This window comes from Entelurus aequoreus, linkage group LG15 (assembly GCF_033978785.1).
Source record: "Entelurus aequoreus isolate RoL-2023_Sb linkage group LG15, RoL_Eaeq_v1.1, whole genome shotgun sequence".
NCBI lineage: Eukaryota > Metazoa > Chordata > Actinopteri > Syngnathiformes > Syngnathidae > Entelurus > Entelurus aequoreus.
The window spans coordinates 35516349-35536348 of NC_084745.1; the positions used below are offsets into that span (position 1 = coordinate 35516349).

Here is a 20000-nt window from a genome sequence, read left to right on the forward strand (position 1 = left end):
GGTATCGGACACCTTGGTCTCCTTGGACGCATCCTCACTCATCCATGAGGACTGGACACTGGCCGAGAGCGGGTGGGCGGCCGAGGGTGGAATCGGCTCTCTTGGTTGCTTTGTTGGGTCTGCTCCTGTCTGTGGCCATGCTCCCCACACCCCAGCAGACAATGGCGTGGAACACCGCATAGGCCACAACAGTGTATATGTTTTTTGTTGTTTTTTTGGTTGTTGTTTTAATTTTGTGGCTGTGTAGAAGTGGCCCTGCTGGAGTGGCAGCTGGTTGCATCAGCTGTGCTCTTTTATGTCTTTAATGTCCTTTGTGTTCTTTGATGTGTCCCTCTTACACACATGTTTGTGTGTGTTATGGCTATGAGTTTTTTTTCCCTTTGGCTTCAGTCTGGACCCTCCCCCCTTGTTTTACTTTTGTGGCTGTGTATAAGTGGCACTGCTGGAGGGGCAGCTGGTTGCATCAGCTGTGCTCTTTTATGTCTTTAATGTCCTTTGTGTTCTTTGATGTGTCCCTCTTACACACATGTTTGTGTGTGCTATGGCTATAAGTTTTTTTTTCCCTTTGGCCTCAGTCTGGAACCCCCCCTGTTTTGCTTGTGTGGCTGTGTATAAGTGGCACTGCTGGAGTGGCAGCTGGTTGCATCAGCTGTGCTCTTTTATGTCTTTAATGTCCTTTGTTTTTTTTATGTGTCCCTCTTACACACATGTTTGTGTGTGCTATGGCTATGAGTTTTTTTCCCTTTGGCTTCAGTCTGGACCCTCCCCCCTTGTTTTACTTTTGTGGCTGTGTATAAGTGGCCCTGCTGGAGTGGCAGCTGGTTGCATCAGCTGTGCTCTTTTATGTCTTTAATGTCCTTTGTGTTCTTTGATGTGTCCCTCTTACACACATGTTTGTGTGTGTTATGGCTATGAGTTTTTTTCCCTTTGGCTTCAGTCTGGACCCTCCCCCCTTGTTTTACTTTTGTGGCTGTGTATAAGTGGCACTGCTGGAGTGGCAGCTGGTTGCATCAGCTGTGCTCTTTTATGTCTTTAATGTCCTTTGTTTTTTTTGATGTGTCCCTCTTACACACATGTTTGTGTGTGCTATGGCTATGAGTTTTTTTCCCTTTAGCCTCAGTCTGGACCCCCCCCCCCTCCCCCCCTCCCCCCCTTGTTTTACTTTTGTGGCTGTGTATAAGTGGCACTGCTGGAGTGGCAGCTGGTTGCATCAGCTGTGCTCTTTTATGTCTTTAATGTCCTTTGTGTTCTTTGATGTGTCCCTCTTACACACATGTTTGTGTGTGCTAAGACTGAGTTGTTTTTCCCTTTGGCCTCAGTCTGGACCCCCCCCCCCCTTCCCCCTCCCCCCCTTGTTTTACTTTTGTGGCTGTGTATAAGTGGCACTGCTGGAGTGGCAGCTGGTTGCATCAGCTGTGCTCTTTTAAGTCTTTAATGTCCTTTGTGTTCTTTGATGTGTCCCTCTTACACACATGTTTGTGTGTGCTAAGTCTGGACCCCCCCCCCCCCCCCCCCATTGTTTTACTTTTGTGGCTGTGTATAAGTGGCACTGCTGGAGTGGCAGCTGGTTGCATCAGCTGTGCTCTTTTATGTCTTTAATGTCCTTTGTTTTTTTTTATGTGTCCCTCTTACACACATGTTTGTGTGTGCTATGGCTATGAGTTTTTTTCCCTTTGGCCTCAGTCTGGACCCCCCCCCCCTCCCCCTCCCCCTCCACCCCCTTGTTTTACTTTTGTGGCTGTGTATAAGTGGCACTGCTGGAGTGGCAGCTGGTTGCATCAGCTGTGCTCTTTTATGTCTTTAATGTCCTTTGTGTTCTTTGATGTGTCCCTCTTACACACATGTTTGTGTGTGCTAAGACTGAGTTGTTTTTCCCTTTGGCCTCAGTCTGGACCCCCCCCATTGTTTTACTTTTGTGGCTGTGTATAAGTGGCACTGCTGGAGTGGCAGCTGGTTGCATCAGCTGTGCTCTTTTATGTCTTTAATGTCCTTTGGTTTTTTTTATGTGTCCCTCTTACACACATGTTTGTGTGTGCTATGGCTATGAGTTTTTTTCCCTTTGGCCTCAGTCTGGACCCCCCCCCCCCCCCCCCCTCCCCCCTCCCCCCCTTGTTTTACTTTTGTGGCTGTGTATAAGTGGCACTGCTGGAGTGGCAGCTGGTTGCATCAGCTGTGCTCTTTTATGTCTTTAATGTCCTTTGTGTTCTTTGATGTGTCCCTCTTACACACATGTTTGTGTGTGCTAAGACTGAGTTGTTTTTCCCTTTGGCCTCAGTCTGGACCCCCCCCCATTGTTTTACTTTTGTGGCTGTGTATAAGTGGCACTGCTGGAGTGGCAGCTGGTTGCATCAGCTGTGCTCTTTTATGTCTTTAATGTCTTTTGTGTTTTTTGATGTGTCCCTCTTACACACATGTTTGTGTGTGCTATGGCTATGAGTTTTTTTCCCTTTGGCCTCAGTCTGGACCCCCCCCCCTCCCCCCCCCCCTTGTTTTACTTTTGTGGCTGTGTATAAGTGGCACTGCTGGAGTGGCAGCTGGTTGCATCAGCTGTGCTCTTTTATGTCTTTAATGTCCTTTGTGTTCTTTGATGTGTCCCTCTTACACACATGTTTGTGTGTGCTATGGCTATGAGTTTTTTTCCCTTTGGCCTCAGTCTGGACCCCCCCCCCCCCTTGTTTTACTTTTGTGGCTGTGTATAAGTGGCACTGCTGGAGTGGCAGCTGGTTGCATCAGATGTGCTCCTTTAATGTCTTTTATGTCCTTTGTGTTCTTTTATGTGTCCCTCTTACACACATGTTTGTGTGTGCTATGGCTATGAGTTTTTTTCCCTTTGGCCTCAGTCTGGACCCCCCCCCCTCCCCCCCTTGTTTTACTTTTGTGGCTGTGTATAAGTGGCACTGCTGGAGTGGCAGCTGGTTGCATCAGCTGTGCTCTTTTATGTCTTTAATGTCCTTTGTGTTCTTTGATGTGTCCCTCTTACACACATGTTTGTGTGTGCTAAGACTGAGTTGTTTTTCCCTTTGGCCTCAGTCTGGACCCCCCCCCCCCCCCTTGTTTTACTTTTGTGGCTGTGTATAAGTGGCACTGCTGGAGTGGCAGCTGGTTGCATCAGATGTGCTCCTTTAATGTCTTTTGTGTCCTTTGTGTTCTTTTATGTGTCCCTCTTACACACATGTTTGTGTGTGCTATGGCTATGAGTTTTTTTCCCTTTGGCCTCAGTCTGGACCCCCCCCCCCTCCCCCCCTTGTTTTACTTTTGTGGCTGTGTATAAGTGGCACTGCTGGAGTGGCAGCTGGTTGCATCAGCTGTGCTCTTTTATGTCTTTAATGTCCTTTGTGTTCTTTGATGTGTCCCTCTTACACACATGTTTGTGTGTGCTAAGACTGAGTTGTTTTTCCCTTTGGCCTCAGTCTGGACCCCCCCCCCCCCATTGTTTTACTTTTGTGGCTGTGTATAAGTGGCACTGCTGGAGTGGCAGCTGGTTGCATCAGCTGTGCTCTTTTATGTCTTTAATGTCCTTTGTGTTCTTTGATGTGTCCCTCTTACACACATGTTTGTGTGTGCTATGGCTATGAGTTTTTTTCCCTTTGGCCTCAGTCTGGACCCCCCCCCCCCCCCTTGTTTTACTTTTGTGGCTGTGTATAAGTGGCACTGCTGGAGTGGCAGCTGGTTGCATCAGATGTGCTCCTTTAATGTCTTTTATGTCCTTTGTGTTCTTTTATGTGTCCCTCTTACACACATGTTTGTGTGTGCTATGGCTATGAGTTTTTTTCCCTTTGGCCTCAGTCTGGACCCCCCCCCCCTCCCCCCCTTGTTTTACTTTTGTGGCTGTGTATAAGTGGCACTGCTAGAGTGGCAGCTGGTTGCATCAGCTGTGCTCTTTTATGTCTTTAATGTCCTTTGTGTTCTTTGATGTGTCCCTCTTACACACATGTTTGTGTGTGCTAAGACTGAGTTGTTTTTCCCTTTGGCCTCAGTCTGGACCCCCCCCCCCCCCCCATTGTTTTACTTTTGTGGCTGTGTATAAGTGGCACTGCTGGAGTGGCAGCTGGTTGCATCAGCTGTGCTCTTTTATGTCTTTAATGTCCTTTGTGTTCTTTGATGTGTCCCTCTTACACACATGTTTGTGTGTGCTATGGCTATGAGTTTTTTTCCCTTTGGCCTCAGTCTGGACCCCCCCCCCCCCCCTTGTTTTACTTTTGTGGCTGTGTATAAGTGGCACTGCTGGAGTGGCAGCTGGTTGCATCAGCTGTGCTCTTTTATGTCTTTAATGTCCTTTGTGTTCTTTGATGTGTCCCTCTTACACACATGTTTGTGTGTGCTAAGACTGAGTTGTTTTTCCCTTTGGCCTCAGTCTGGACCCCCCCCCCCCCCCCTTGTTTTACTTTTGTGGCTGTGTATAAGTGGCACTGCTGGAGTGGCAGCTGGTTGCATCAGCTGTGCTCTTTTATGTCTTTAATGTCCTTTGTGTTCTTTGATGTGTCCCTCTTACACACATGTTTGTGTGTGCTAAGACTGAGTTGTTTTTCCCTTTGGCCTCAGTCTGGACCCCCCCCATTGTTTTACTTTTGTGGCTGTGTATAAGTGGCACTGCTGGAGTGGCAGCTGGTTGCATCAGCTGTGCTCTTTTATGTCTTTAATGTCCTTTGTTTTTTTTTATGTGTCCCTCTTACACACATGTTTGTGTGTGCTATGGCTATGAGTTTTTTTTCCCTTTGGCCTCAGTCTGGACCCCCCCCCTCCCCCTCCCCCCTCCCCCCCTTGTTTTACTTTTGTGGCTGTGTATAAGTGGCACTGCTGGAGTGGCAGCTGGTTGCATCAGCTGTGCTCTTTTATGTCTTTAATGTCCTTTGTGTTCTTTGATGTGTCCCTCTTACACACATGTTTGTGTGTGCTAAGACTGAGTTGTTTTTCCCTTTGGCCTCAGTCTGGACCCCCCCCCATTGTTTTACTTTTGTGGCTGTGTATAAGTGGCACTGCTGGAGTGGCAGCTGGTTGCATCAGCTGTGCTCTTTTATGTCTTTAATGTCCTTTGTTTTTTTTTATGTGTCCCTCTTACACACATGTTTGTGTGTGCTATGGCTATGAGTTTTTTTCCCTTTGGCCTCAGTCTGGACCCCCCCCCTCCCCCTCCCCCCTCCCCCCCTTGTTTTACTTTTGTGGCTGTGTATAAGTGGCACTGCTGGAGTGGCAGCTGGTTGCATCAGCTGTGCTCTTTTATGTCTTTAATGTCCTTTGTGTTCTTTGATGTGTCCCTCTTACACACATGTTTGTGTGTGCTAAGACTGAGTTGTTTTTCCCTTTGGCCTCAGTCTGGACCCCCCCCCTCCCCCTCCCCCCCCTTGTTTTACTTTTGTGGCTGTGTATAAGTGGCACTGCTGGAGTGGCAGCTGGTTGCATCAGCTGTGCTCTTTTATGTCTTTAATGTCCTTTGTGTTCTTTGATGTGTCCCTCTTACACACATGTTTGTGTGTGCTATGGCTATGAGTTTTTTTCCCTTTGGCCTCAGTCTGGACCCCCCCCCCCCCCCCTTGTTTTACTTTTGTGGCTGTGTATAAGTGGCACTGCTGGAGTGGCAGCTGGTTGCATCAGATGTGCTCCTTTAATGTCTTTTATGTCCTTTGTGTTCTTTTATGTGTCCCTCTTACACACATGTTTGTGTGTGCTATGGCTATGAGTTTTTTTCCCTTTGGCCTCAGTCTGGACCCCCCCCCCCCCCCCCTTGTTTTACTTTTGTGGCTGTGTATAAGTGGCACTGCTGGAGTGGCAGCTGGTTGCATCAGATGTGCTCCTTTAATGTCTTTTATGTCCTTTGTGTTCTTTTATGTGTCCCTCTTACACACATGTTTGTGTGTGCTATGGCTATGAGTTTTTTTCCCTTTGGCCTCAGTCTGGACCCCCCCCCCCTCCCCCCCTTGTTTTACTTTTGTGGCTGTGTATAAGTGGCACTGCTAGAGTGGCAGCTGGTTGCATCAGCTGTGCTCTTTTATGTCTTTAATGTCCTTTGTGTTCTTTGATGTGTCCCTCTTACACACATGTTTGTGTGTGCTAAGACTGAGTTGTTTTTCCCTTTGGCCTCAGTCTGGACCCCCCCCCCCCCTTGTTTTACTTTTGTGGCTGTGTATAAGTGGCACTGCTGGAGTGGCAGCTGGTTGCATCAGCTGTGCTCTTTTATGTCTTTAATGTCCTTTGTGTTCTTTGATGTGTCCCTCTTACACACATGTTTGTGTGTGCTAAGACTGAGTTGTTTTTCCCTTTGGCCTCAGTCTGGACCCCCCCCCCCCCCCCCATTGTTTTACTTTTGTGGCTGTGTATAAGTGGCACTGCTGGAGTGGCAGCTGGTTGCATCAGCTGTGCTCTTTTATGTCTTTAATGTCCTTTGTGTTCTTTGATGTGTCCCTCTTACACACATGTTTGTGTGTGCTAAGACTGAGTTGTTTTTCCCTTTGGCCTCAGTCTGGACCCCCCCCCCCCCTTGTTTTACTTTTGTGGCTGTGTATAAGTGGCACTGCTGGAGTGGCAGCTGGTTGCATCAGATGTGCTCCTTTAATGTCTTTTATATCCTTTGTGTTCTTTGATGTGTCCCTCTTACACACATGTTTGTGTGTGCTATGGCTATGAGTTTTTTCCCCCCTTTGTCCTAAGTCTGGACCCCCGCCCCCTTGTTTTACTTTTGTGGCTGTGTATAAGTGACACTGCTGGAGTGGCAGCTGGTTGCATCAGCTGTGCTCTTTTATGTCTTTAATGTCCTTTGTGTTCTTTGATGTGTCCCTCTGACACACATGTTTGTGTGTGCTATGGCTATGAGGTTTTTTCCCTTTGGCCTCAGTCTGGACTGAGACCATTACATGTTGTAATGAGAAAATGGAAATATGTGATGCATCATATTTTAATTGTATGCATGTTCGACAAAAACAATTGTATTATATTGTTGTATTTACATCTTGTAAAATGTTATTAAATACGTTTGTGGGGAAAATGTATTGCCATATTTGTCCTGCGTTTTATTCTTATTATTATCATGATCAACAAATTCAAGGCAAAATCACAAAATGGTTGACTGGTATTGAACATTTTCGGATAACAAGTACGATCTTGCCCTTTATTTATTTGCAAAGGCTCGATATCAACATGTTCAGGCTGTCCTCCCATAGCTATTGACACTTGCGGCAATGAAATGAATGATGTGCTTAAAAACTCCTTGAAGGCCCCCCCACAGCCCACTTTGGACCACTGCCTCCCGCATAAAAGAGCCATTCTGCTCACACAAGTGACAGTGACACTTGTCCGCTTCCTCAAACTCTCTACCAATCACAAGCGCCCGCCCTCAAACTGTCAACCAATCACATACACGCGTACTCCCCATTTCTGACCAATCAGCGGGGAGGCCGCCTGTGCAGTGGGCTGGCCCAAGAATCGGCGGGATAGACAAACATCATATCACGGAGTCAAGCGAGGAGGAAAGAGCTGCCATTTTCTAAAGGACGAGTAAGGAATGCTAAATTGTAACTTTTCGGCGTCTTACCGACATATTTATACCGTGATAGTGTCCCCGAACACATACTAGGCTTATGTCTTTAAAGACATGTTATTACAACTGAGTAGAAACTAAGTTGACGACCAACGAACGAAGTGAATTAGCACAAGGGCTAGTGACGCTAGCGAAACACCACCTAACGGAAGCAAGCACCGCGGATAACTCTTCTTTGTGCAAATGTGGATTTATGTGCTATTTTAAGGCATTAACGGACGTTTAACGCATCCCGGCAGCTGTCATGGACAACGTGAGATCATCACGCAGGTGGGTAGCGGTTATGTGACGTCACCAACTGTCATTTTGTTTTTGTTACATAAAGATGGTTTTGCTAACTTACACCTGCTGTGGCAGTTACATAAAACATGGCGTACTAATAACACACATACCTGTAGATTACCACTGTATTTGACGTATTTAATAACATCATACACAGGTATATGTCATTGTTTTCTATTAGACAGGAAAAACACTAAGATTACCACTTGTTCCTGTTAGACATGCATTGGTCACCAGCCAAACTTGTGGACAAATGCTATGTAGAATTATTGTGTGTCGAATGTTAATATTGTGATGCACGTTTAATGGCATAAAACTTTAGGGAGCAGCTTGAGGAAAATCAAGAAAACGTTTTACTTTTCAAAGACCGCCATAACCACAACACCAGGGGGAGCTCCACTAACCACGTTAAACCCAGATTCCGATCTAACAAAGGTCTTAACTCATTCTCCTTATATGCCACATCAATATGGAATGCACTCCCAACAGGTGTAAAAGAAAGGGCACCTCTTCCTTCAAAACCGCACTAAAACAACACCTCCAGTCAACCTCAACCCTTGACTAACACCCTCCCCCTTCCACATCCCACCTCCCCGGATTGTAAATAACCAAATGTAAATAATCAAATATATATACTTGTTCTTATGCTTTCTGAACTCACTATGTTCTCTGCTCACTGTACATATCCTACCAAGTCAGACCTACGCTGTTTCAATGTCCATTTCTCTGATGATGCAATTGTTGATGACTGAATGTGTTGATATCAACTAAACCCTCCTCATCCCACCCCCCGGATTGTAAATATTGTACATAATATGAATAATTCAATGTATATACTCTGATGATTAACTTGTGGGATGACTGTATTATGCTGATAGTATATATATACACAGTATATACCATGAATTGATTTACGTGGACCCCGACTTAAACAAGTTGAAAAACTTATTCAGGTGTTAGCATTTAGTGGTCAATTGTACGGAATATGTACTGTACTGTGCAATCTACTAATAAAAGTTTCAACCAATCAAAAAAAGGTGTGTATAAAGCAGGGGTCCCCAAACTACGGCCCGCCAGTGTCCAAAATCCATACCGCCGAAAGTCCCAAGTTGTTATTATTATTATTTTTAAATCTATCCTTTCTAATCAATTTTCTACCGCTTGTTACTCTCGGTGTCTCCTAGCCGCTCAGGCAAATCATGTTATTTTTCCATCGATAACGTGACATCAAGTGCGCACTCTTTCAGTCAATTAGTGCGCATATACACAGCCCGGCCCCCGGCCAAATTGTTTTAACCCAATGCAGCCCCCAGAGTCAAAAAGTTTGGGGACCCCTGGTCTAAAGTGTGGCCCAGGGCCATTTGCGGCCCGCAGCTTGAGTTTGGTTGGCCCGCAGAATATTGTCAGAAAAAAAAGAGCAAAAAGATGTTGTTTAATGAGAAAAGCGGCCATTTTGATTCTAATAACTCGGGGGTGCACCAAGGAGCGCATACTGTAAAGTCTAAGCATGCAGTGGCCTTTTTGATATTTATTTTGTAAAAAAAATACAAAAATAAACGGATATGTATTTTTAAAGACAAAACTTAGTTTCAGCTTTGTTTTATGACAAGGTATATTATTATTAGTTATTACTATAAAAATGTCAGCTTTTTCCCATTAAATCATGTCTTTTTGCTCTATTTTCTTTAATGTTTTCTATATTTTTTCCCCCTAACAATATGAAGCGAATCAACAAAACTCGAGATGAGGGCCACACTTTGGACACCCCCGTAATGACTAATAAAGTTTGGAGGCCCATGACCTGCACAGTTCTGTTTAATGGCAGGATGAATATTGTTTAGTTCCTATAGCGAGCGATTAAACAATCTTGACAATTAAGGGAACAATGGATTTTTTAAAATATCTTTGTATACCAGCGAATCATTTGGACACACATTTGGATCTCATGTTTTCCCGTAAGAAGACTTGTAAGGAAAAGTAGATATTTTTCTTGTGTTTTGAAAGTATTTGAACAGCCGTTGAGGATTTGCCATGCAAAATAACCACTCCCCACCTCACCTCTCGAGGTGAAAGAACCCCTTCATCGCCCAGACACTCCCCCCCCACACACACACTTTTTTTCCCTCTCCAGCTTCCACAGTGCCAAAACCAAGTGACTCACTTGAGTTTCCACAGGGATGAAGAGGTTTGGCGGGAATAGTTTTCCCTCCGTGTTGATGCGTAATCCCTAATTAATGACCCTTCTGTGTCATATATCATATTCCGTACATTAACACTTCTTTGTATTGTGTGTATTGTCGCTGGCTCTTATCCTACTAACAAACTGTGTGTACTTGTAGTCCCGATGAGAATGAAGATCCAAACGCTAAAGAGCAATGCAAAGATAAGAAGGTTTTGTGCAAGGTGAAGTGGTCACGTGATGAGGTAAGCTGGAGGGAGATTTTATTTTGTACTTGCTTGCGTGTAACAATTTCTGAGTTCTACTGTTGTTGTGTCCAAGGATGAACAACTGAAAAAGCTTGTGGAGCAACATGGCGCAGGCTCCTGGAAATTAATAGCAAACTTTTTTCCTGTGAGTATTCGCGGCTTGTAATACAAGTCCGTTTACATGTCCACCGATTGTCTGTACTTAATGATGTGTCTCCTGCACACGTATGACATGACAGGGGAGGACAGATGGCCAGTGTCAGCATCGCTGGCAGAAGGTGCTCAACCCCGAACTGGTGAAAGGCCCGTGGACAAAGGAGGAGGATCAGAAGGTAAGAGGAGCCGGGAGTGAACGGTCTTGCACGCACAAACATTGTCAAGTGATAGGGGGAAACAGGAGGCAATGCTGGCTGACTAAAACCATGCGCCATTTTACTTCCCGCCAAAAACTTTCTTGGCTTACAGAATGGTCCACTACATCATCGCTAATAAAAACACAAGTGAGCTCAGCTCTTCGCTGTGGAGAAAACCAGCATTAGACAATTTTTTGTTTTACTTTTGTGACTGTGTGTAGAAGTGGCTGGTTGCATCAGCTCTGCTCTTTTAATGTCTTTGATGTCCTTTGTGTTCTTTGATGTTTCCCTCTTACGCACATGTCTATGTGTGCTATGGCTATGGGTTTTTTTCCCCCTCGGCCTCAGTCTGGACCCCCTCTCCAGTGTAGACATAGCGTTAGACTGAATTTTTTTTTTTCTTCAACATTTATTTGCGGAGTTACTTGGTCTTTAAAATATATTTGACAAGGTTCTGTGACGCAGTTGCATCTCCAGGTTACTGGTGTGTGCATGTGAGTGACTGGGAGAAAAGCTCTAACTTGCTTGGGAAGAACTTGTTGGGCCCCGCCTGCTGGTTTGCTTATATAAATCTGTACACCCCAAATAAAAGACTAATGTCTCGTAAAGATGGCTACCCTTCACATTTGAACCAATACGGTACCAATTCCCGGTGCCTGGGAATCGATACCAGTACCAATTGTAGCTACTTTTGTTTGTGTTAATAAATATTGTTTTTGGTAATACAATCTAATTTTTATTGCAACATTCAAAAATGAGCAGATTATGATAACTGATGCCCAGTTATTACCGTATTTTTTGGAGTATAAGTCGCTCCGGAGTATAAGTCGCACCGGCCAAAAAGGCATAATAAAGAAGGAAAAAAACATATATAAGTCGCACTGGAGTATAAGTCACATTTTTCGTGGAAATTTATTTGATAAAACCCAACACCAAGAATAGACATTTGAAAGGCAATTTAAAGTGAATAAAGAATAGTGAACAACAGGCTGAACAAGTGTACTTTATATGACGCATAAATAACCAACTGAGAACGTGCCTGGTATGTTAACGTAACATATTAACATATTATGGTAAGAGTCATTCAAATAACTATAACATATAGAACATGCTATACGTTTACCAAACAATCTGTCACTCCTAATCGCTAAATCCGATGAAATCTTATACGTCTAGTGACTAGACGTATAAGATTATAAGATCACGTATAGACTCTAGTCTCTTATGGGAATGAGCTAAATAATATTATTTGATATTTTACGGTAATGTGTTAATAATTTCACACATAAGTGGAAAAAACCTGCAACTTATAGTCCGAAAAATACGGTATATCTTGTTTCATTATTACATTTCTGAGTCTCATTTGCAAGTATGACAAAAAGTTACAAATTCAGCAAGTAGACAAGATGTAGACAGGAATAGTATATAGTTTATGGTGTGTTGGCTCGTCAGTTAAGTCTTTGAAACTAGCCTTTTGTTGCGCCCTATAAAGTGTTTACACTGTAAGTATTGCACTTAATCAATCATTCAATCAAAGTTGACTTATATAGCGCTTAATCACAAATGTCTCAAAGGGCTGCACAATAATAATAATAATAATACCTGGGATTTATATAGCGCTTTTCTAAGTACCCAAAGTCGCTTTACATGTTAAAAACCCATCATTCATTCACACCTGGTGGTGGTAAGCTACTTTCGTAGCCACAGCTGCCCTGGGGTAGACTGACGGAAGCCACAATGACATCCTCAGCTCAGATCCCACATCAGGGCAAGAAAAAAACTCAACTCAATGGGAACGAGAAACCTTGGAAGGGTCCGCAGATGTGGGGACCCCCCTGGGTGACCGGTGCAATGGATGCCGAGTGGATACAGTTAATAATGTGAGAATCCAGTCCATAGTGGGGCCATTGTTATGCACCGGTTGTTTGATTGTAACATGCATCTTAGTTATAGTTTTCATTTACACATTTTGAGGTGTTAAAATTGCCATGCAAAATCTTGAATGCCCGGTAGGACTGGTGGTACAATATACTTTCTTATATTTGGCTCAATAGCTTATGTTGACTCTGGGCAGCCTTGTAATAGAAGCAATGATGAATCGTTATATCTGATCATGTTTTATGCAGGTCATCGACTTGGTCCACAAGTACGGCCCCAAGCGTTGGTCTGTGATCGCCAAGCACCTCCAGGGCAGGATTGGCAAGCAGTGCCGCGAGCGCTGGCACAACCACCTCAACCCCGAGGTGAAGAAGTCCTCCTGGACCCAAGAGGAGGATCATATCATCTACGACGCCCACAAGCGTCTGGGAAACCGCTGGGCAGAGATCTCCAAGCTCCTTCCTGGACGGTAAAATCCCAACATCAAAATGCACACAAGGGTCTAATCTGATCAAGATGTTTAACGGTTCCTTGCTTCAATGTTCACATTTATGTTCCATGTTTGAAAAGTGCTTGACTTTTGATTGAAGTTCTTTATTGCCAACTCAGCCAGGAAAACATAGTTTGCATCCATTTCCTGTCTGTCTGCTATTAGTAAACTACATTGGTTTTGTAAAACGACTTGCGAGTACTGTAATGTAAAACCATTGTGTTTAATGTGTAAAAAACTGAAAAGATATGTTAGAGTGAACGAAAGAAGAAAATATTTGAACAAGTTTTGTTGCACCAGAACGGACAACTCCATTAAGAATCATTGGAACTCCACCATGCGGAGGAAAGTGGAGCACGAGGGATACCTACAGGATGGCTGCCCTAAGAATTTCAGTTCCTCATACAGCGGCAGGAAGAGGCGCCATAACTCGCTGTGCCCCCCGCCGACTCCGACCGAGGTGCAGCGTTGCGACCTGAGCCCACCACCTCCTTTGGCGGAACCCAACACGGTCTGTTTTTTCTACGCTCGAACATTAGCTCTCACTTGTTGCCTCAATTTATTGGTGCTTGTCTATGTCCTAGATGGCAGAATGTCCTTTTGATGGGCGCCCCCTGATGGAGAATTTTGATTTCATCCCTGTGAGTTTTCATTTCTGCGTTTATCCGTGTGATCTTTAACTCCGCACTTGAAATCAAACCTGTTGTTTCCACCTAACATCCAATACCAGATTTGCTGGAGTACACCTTTTCTAGCTAACTGTTTGTTTTGTCTTCCTAACCTCTTCCTTTCCTCCTGTCCCCTCGACCTCGTCCCACCCGATTGTTCGTCTCAGCCGCCCTGCCAGGACGATCCCGACAGAGAGAAAAGAATAAAAGAGCTTGAGTTGCTGCTTAGATCAGCAGAGAGCGAGGTCCAGAGCAGAGTTCCTTATGTAAGCGCACACTCCCTCATGAGTGTTAGCAAGTAGCGTAGCCTGCGTGTGTGTGTGTGTGCGTGTGTGTGCGCGCGTGTGTTTGGTGTAAACCCTGAAAAACACAAAAAATATGTAATATTTAAATTAGGGCTGGGCGATATACTCGATATATCGCGGGTTTGTCTCTGTGCGATATAGAAAATGACTATATCGTGATATTGGAGTATACGTTCTCACGCAGTTGCTTTTAGCTGTGGGGCATTACACTGCATGCATTTCTCACTCTTTCCTGTGTCTCCTTCTCACAGAGACTTTAAAACAAACGCACCTTCTTACATACGTCACATACTGTCACGTGAGCAAAGTCACACGCTCCCGCGTAGCAGACCGGTAGCGACATGGTAACGTTAGCTGTGATGCTAGCAGCTAACAGTGATTTGAGTGGTAATACGAGAGAAAGAAGGTGCGAATCTGGTAACAAATGGAGGAATGATTAATTCCCAAGAAAAACAGCACGGGGTCCATCGTCTGACGGTGGTTTGGCTTCAAGAGGGAATATGTCTTTACATGTCAACATCTCCGTTCAGTGCCACACCAACTAAATGCCGAAGCAACTATTTCCACATGAACACTGTAGGACATATACTATTTGATATGCAGCTCATTTTTATGTGACACTTATTGAAATATCTTGTGTGTCATCATGCACAAAAGTGCGCTTTATTTGTTTTAAACTATTGTAGTGGCGTTCTGTACAAAAGTGCACTTTAATTTAGTGTTGTTTTGAAATGTCATCTTAGTGACCTCATTCACAAAAGTGCACTTATAGCTTGTTTTAAAATGTCTCTGACAAACTTGCACTTTCTGTTTTGGAAATGACATGAATGTTGGTGCCACTGCTTAATAACGGTTTAATAAATACAGTTTTGCTAAATTGACTTAGTTGTGATTTCCCTCTCTGCATGAAAGTTTAAAAGTAGCATATATTAATGCAGTATGAACAAGAATGTTTTAATGTAGACACATAGAATCATCATACTGCTGTGATTATATGTATCAAGTGTTCATTCAAGGCTAAGGCAAAATATCGAGATATATATCGCGATATGGCCTAAAAATATCCAGATATTAAAAAAAGGTCATATCGCCCAGCCCCAATTTAAATGCTGAGTGTGTAAAAACAAGAATGGCGCACATTGTTTGCTGTAGTTTTTTTTAGACTAGTAGCTTCTCATCTTCACCATTGAAGACCATAAGTGTCTCACCCCTTCCACCACGATGTCCCGTCTGTTTCCACTCCTTGAATGATTAGCTCCTAATGTCCATTATCACGCGTGTCCACAAGCATGCTAACGCCTTCTGTCCTCTCAGGGCTCAGAGCAGTACTCGGCCTGGTCCGACGGAGCATCAGATGACACGCTCAGCTTCGAGGAGCAGGGGGACAGCACCTTCTGGGCCAAGACCGAGAACTGCAGAGGAGCTTCCTCACAAATTTGCACGTCCCCTAGCAAGTTCTTGGCTATGGAGGCCGGCAGGGTGCTGTCCAGCATCATTCCAAACTTGGCTGAGACCATAGAGCTCATTAACTCAGTAAGGACTTCCTCTTCATCGTATTATCTTTGTAAAGTAAATCTGTACAGCCGATATGGGCATCTACGTCAACAATATGATTTGCCTGAATAGCTGGACAGGACAAAAAAAAGATGGCGCACAATGAACTGAATGTATTAAAAATCTACTGTAGATGTGCTCGGCTCTGCAGGAACGCTCGCCGTGCGCGTGGAGCAACGGACCAAGGTTTGACCTCTCAGAGACGACGCCGAAACAAGACCAGCCTGCCTTCGCCATGCTCCTTCAGGAGAGTTGCTTGGGACATGCGCCGCCTTCCTGCGCCAAGTCGTCCATGGCAACAAAAAGGAAGAGAAGACACGGAGGAGAAACATCTCCTTTGTGTGACAGGACTTGTTTTTCCTTTTTGGACAACGTCACTGATTCACCCAAGAAGACGCCGACAAAGCGGGTAAACCACATCAAACTAAACACATATAAAACTTCTTGAACTTCCTGAGAACTAGGTTGACTTCTGAATATTATATTTAGTTCATTCAGTTGTAAAGTGAAAGAAAGCCCAACATGTCACATGCATTTATTAACCAATCAGCAGGTAAAATGAACAAGAATATTAATAAAGTACCTACTTTGCAAATAAAATCCAGCATTACCATATGTATAATCCTCTTTGCAGTAGTTTGATATGCTCTCCGTTACCTTGTAAACAGCAAATCTACACACAGGAAAAACTCACAATCTCACCAAGTATATATTTCAAAATACTAGTCAAAATATCTAAACAAACTTAATATAAGTCACAATCCCCTGGATAGTATTTTTTTAGTGAGACATAAGAACTTGTTTTTAGGCAATAGATCTTCTGAGAAAAATAATACTTCTTTTGAGCATCACAAGTTTGTTATAAGGCACAACACTAGTAAGTATAGCTAATATTACGTTTTAATTGCTATATTCAAGATCACTTTTACGTTTTTAAAGCTTAAATTTAATGTCTATTACAATAAATCTTACTAAAACATTTTTGACTTTTGTTGCTGTTTTTTATATATATATATATATATATATATATATATATATATATATATATATATATATATATATATATATATATATATATATATATATATATATATATATATATATATATATTTATTTATTTATTTATTTATTTATTTATATTTAACTCTTTATAAAAGGGTAATTTTTTCCCGGTGCATGACTGTGCCAACTTGTCTCCTGCAGTTCTGCAACATATCAGGGACGGAGCCTCTGAATTTGGACCATCCGGCGCTCACGTCCACTCCCGTGTGTGGACAAAAGTGCTCCCTCACCACGCCGCTGCACAAAGAGTTCACGCCCAAGCACCAGAAGGAGAATGACGGGTACGAGACCTCAACATGAACAAGAGCACTTGGCTCCTCAGTCTTCTTGTCAGGTGAACTTTTTTTTTTTTTCAGTTACAGAACACCCAAATTTCGTAAAACTGTCATGATTCCAACACCGAGGACCCCGACACCGTTCAAGAACGCTTTGGCAGCTCAGGAGAAGATGCACGGCCCACTAAACATGGAGGTTGTTCTACTTCCAGCATGTTTCCACAAATATTGTTAACGCCTCCAACAATTCAAGAGTTTAAGATGCTGACCAAAACATTGACATTTTATTGTTTCGTTCGTTCAATGCAGCTACTTCCGTTTACTTCAGTAGGAGGTTGCCTACAGCCACAACTGTTGGTGCCCCTGCAGTTATTTATTTTTGTAAACCTGCTGCCACAAATAAATGTACACTTTTTGTACCCTGGTCCTCCCTGAAATTGAGTCGCTCTTGAGTGCATATGAGGAAATCCTTGCTAATGTTGTCTTCCAGCCACAGCCTCTGGCTTTTCTAGAAGAAGACATCCGAGAGGTTCTGAAGCAGGAGACGGAAGGAGCGGACATCTTTAACAGAGTGTGGAAACAAAGCGTACGTGTCGGGTTTTTTTTTACACCAAAACTATGCAATGGTGGACTTGGGCATTAACTTTCTTCTGTATTGCAGACGGAAGGTCCGGCTCGAAAAGTACGCAAGACCTTAGTCCTGGACGTCTGTGAGGAAGACAGCCTGAATGTGCAACTGTTTCAGGATCAGCTCAACAACGCTCAAGTGAGTCGCACTCAGGCGGACAAAAATAACAAGATATTGAGAGATGTTCCTAATATTTTGTCCTCAGGTTCCTGACGAGAGTCTACTAACCGGCTCCTCCCTCAGCTCTCCTGCGGCCGAGCACCAGGAGGAGGAAAATCAGGAGGAGGGTCGCCATCCTTTAACTCCCCTAAATAATCCTCATGTTGTTGAGCACAGGGGCTGCAAAATGAAGATGAAGCCCACTGGTCCCCACAATGCCGCAAAGCACAGAACAGCACAGGTTACAAGCAACACCATCTCCGGTACACATGTGCTGCTTTGTTGTTTTTTTACAGCTGTTGTCTGTGCAGGTGAGTGAGTGGGAAGCAGTGCTCTATGGGAAGACCGAAAACCAGCTGATCCTGACAGAACAAGCCCGCCAGTACCTGAACCCTTACCCGTCCTCTAGGCCCACCTCCAGGACCCTTGTGTTATGAGCCTTTTTTACAGACAATCCTGCCAAGGACTGGAAAACTCTTTTATCTAACTTTCACCAAACACTTTATCCACTAAACACTTTGATCGCAGCAGGACAGAGAAAAGGCCATTTCTGTGCAAAAAGGTCCTCTGACACTACCTCCAAGGTGGACCTCTGCCCTCGTTGTGTGTGCTGTCTTCCTTTTTTATATACAATACAGAGCACAGGCCAGAAACAAAAAGGAGCTGGTAAAGCCAACTCCGTGTGACTTCTGCACTACTGTGAAAGATTTAGTGTGCTTCTGTCTCCAGGAGGACACCTGCAGAGCACTTGTCTTTTTGTCAACTCAACGTCCAGCCAGTCGAATGTATTTGTTCAGAACAGGAAAGGTACCATGATTGTGTGTTTGCGTTCTATTTATTATTTGTATTACCAGAAGCTTAGATATTAATATAAAAAAGTAAAGTAGTCTAACTTTGGATGCCCTCACAGAGAAAACATTTGTTTTATGTTGTGTATTTATTGAATGTCTACTAATTTATTTATTCTTTAAAGCAAGACAAACTATTGGCCTACAGAGTTCCAACATGCACTGCCTCCCAAAACAAATTCTTCTGATTTCTGATCTTAGAAAAATTGCACTTTTTTCCTATTGAAATGATTGTTTGTTTTAGTGAAGTTATTTTCGTTCTTAATCCACTGCTGACATGAATTTAACATTTCTATATCACTAATTTGACGCTCACTTTACAGCAGCACTACTTTACATCTACACTAAGTGTCATATTGGCATTAGGGGGGTCCGGCTTTAATAATATTCTGGATTATCCTGCACTAAACCTGACATAAGAAGGGAATCTTGTCAGATTAAAAAAAAAAGTCATATCTGTTTATAGATTTGCTGTTTGTTGTTTACAAGGTAATGGAGAGCATATCAAACTACTGCAAAGAGGATTATACATATGGTAATGCTGGATTTTATTTGCAAAGTAGGTACTTTATTAATATTCTTGTTCATTTTACCTGCTGATTGGTTAATAAATGCATATGTGACATGTTGGGCTTTCTTTCACTTTACAACTGAATGAACTAAAGATTCAGAAGTCAACCAAATAGTTCATGTGTTACATTTGGTGATTGAGATATATTTCTTGGTTTTAATTATGGTAAGCCAGTTTAATCATGTTAGTTACAATCAAACATTTTTACATAGCTTATAGTTCATTGAATTAATATAAACATGTTTATATTTTTATTGTCCTAAATTATGTTTAAGGCCACGGTTCGAGAGATGATAAGCCCTTTTCCATCAAAAGCTCAGGAACTCTTGGTTCCTGGATCTATAGGTTTGTGTTTCCACAGTTCAGGGTACTTTATACAAATCAGGCTGATGATGTGTGGAGGAGTGGTTTACTATATTTATGTACTGATACCATGTAAATACAATATTAGGTCACAGTTATTTTACTGAAAAGTAAGTAAATTAAATACAAAGCAAAAACATACAACGATATGATTTAATAAAGTGTACCGAATTGTTCATAAAAAGTAAGGCTTTTGTCCGCAATATCCAACAGTCAGAAAGTTGTTCTCTCAGTAAATGATGAATTCATGAGGGTCAGGCGATTCAATTTGGTCCATTGTAGCTGTAAATAACAATATATAAATAATGTCAGGGTTTATCTGGAAATAACAATATACAAATGATAAATGTCGGGGTTTATCTGTAAATAACAGTATATAAATGATAAATGTCAGGGTTTATCTGTAAATAACAATATATAAATAATAAATGTCAGGGTTTATCTGTAAATAATTGTCATGTATTATTTATATATTATAAATACCAGTGTTTACCTCACGCCGACAACACAAATACATCAGTTTTATGGTTAGCTGTTCACTCAGTTTGAGGCCAAAATATCTACACAAATGGAGTGTCACTGACTACTTTTACAACATGTAATGAA

At 42.9% G+C, this 20000-nt stretch overlaps 1 protein-coding gene across 2 annotated transcripts; it reads left to right on the forward strand.

Annotated features, from left to right (window-relative positions):
* The first annotated feature begins 7405 nt into the window (after nt 1–7405).
* On the forward strand, nt 7406–19083 carry mybl1 (v-myb avian myeloblastosis viral oncogene homolog-like 1). Of its 2 annotated transcripts, XM_062022052.1 has the most exons (16): nt 7406–7801; nt 10153–10237; nt 10314–10385; nt 10480–10572; nt 12720–12940; nt 13262–13472; nt 13546–13602; nt 13797–13895; nt 15249–15467; nt 15622–15897; nt 16692–16831; nt 16907–17021; nt 17316–17411; nt 17487–17591; nt 17659–17853; nt 17924–19083. In XM_062022052.1, exons 1-16 carry the CDS (start codon nt 7776–7778, stop codon nt 18047–18049), a joined length of 2136 nt encoding a protein of 711 aa, XP_061878036.1. In that variant the 5' UTR covers nt 7406–7775; the 3' UTR covers nt 18050–19083. The 2 variants fall into 2 exon arrangements, with proteins under 2 accessions (XP_061878036.1, XP_061878037.1); XM_062022053.1 differs by lacking the exon at nt 13797–13895.
* The last annotated feature ends 917 nt before the right edge of the window (nt 19084–20000 follow it).

Coding starts and splice junctions, on each gene's coding strand:
- mybl1 (XM_062022052.1), top strand. CDS start 7,776: ATGGACAACGTGAGATCATCACGCAG. Junction 10,573..12,719: donor CAAAGGAGGAGGATCAGAAG/GTAAGAGGAGCC, acceptor TGTTTTATGCAG/GTCATCGACTTGGTCCACAA. Junction 17,022..17,315: donor ACGGCCCACTAAACATGGAG/GTTGTTCTACTT, acceptor GTTGTCTTCCAG/CCACAGCCTCTGGCTTTTCT.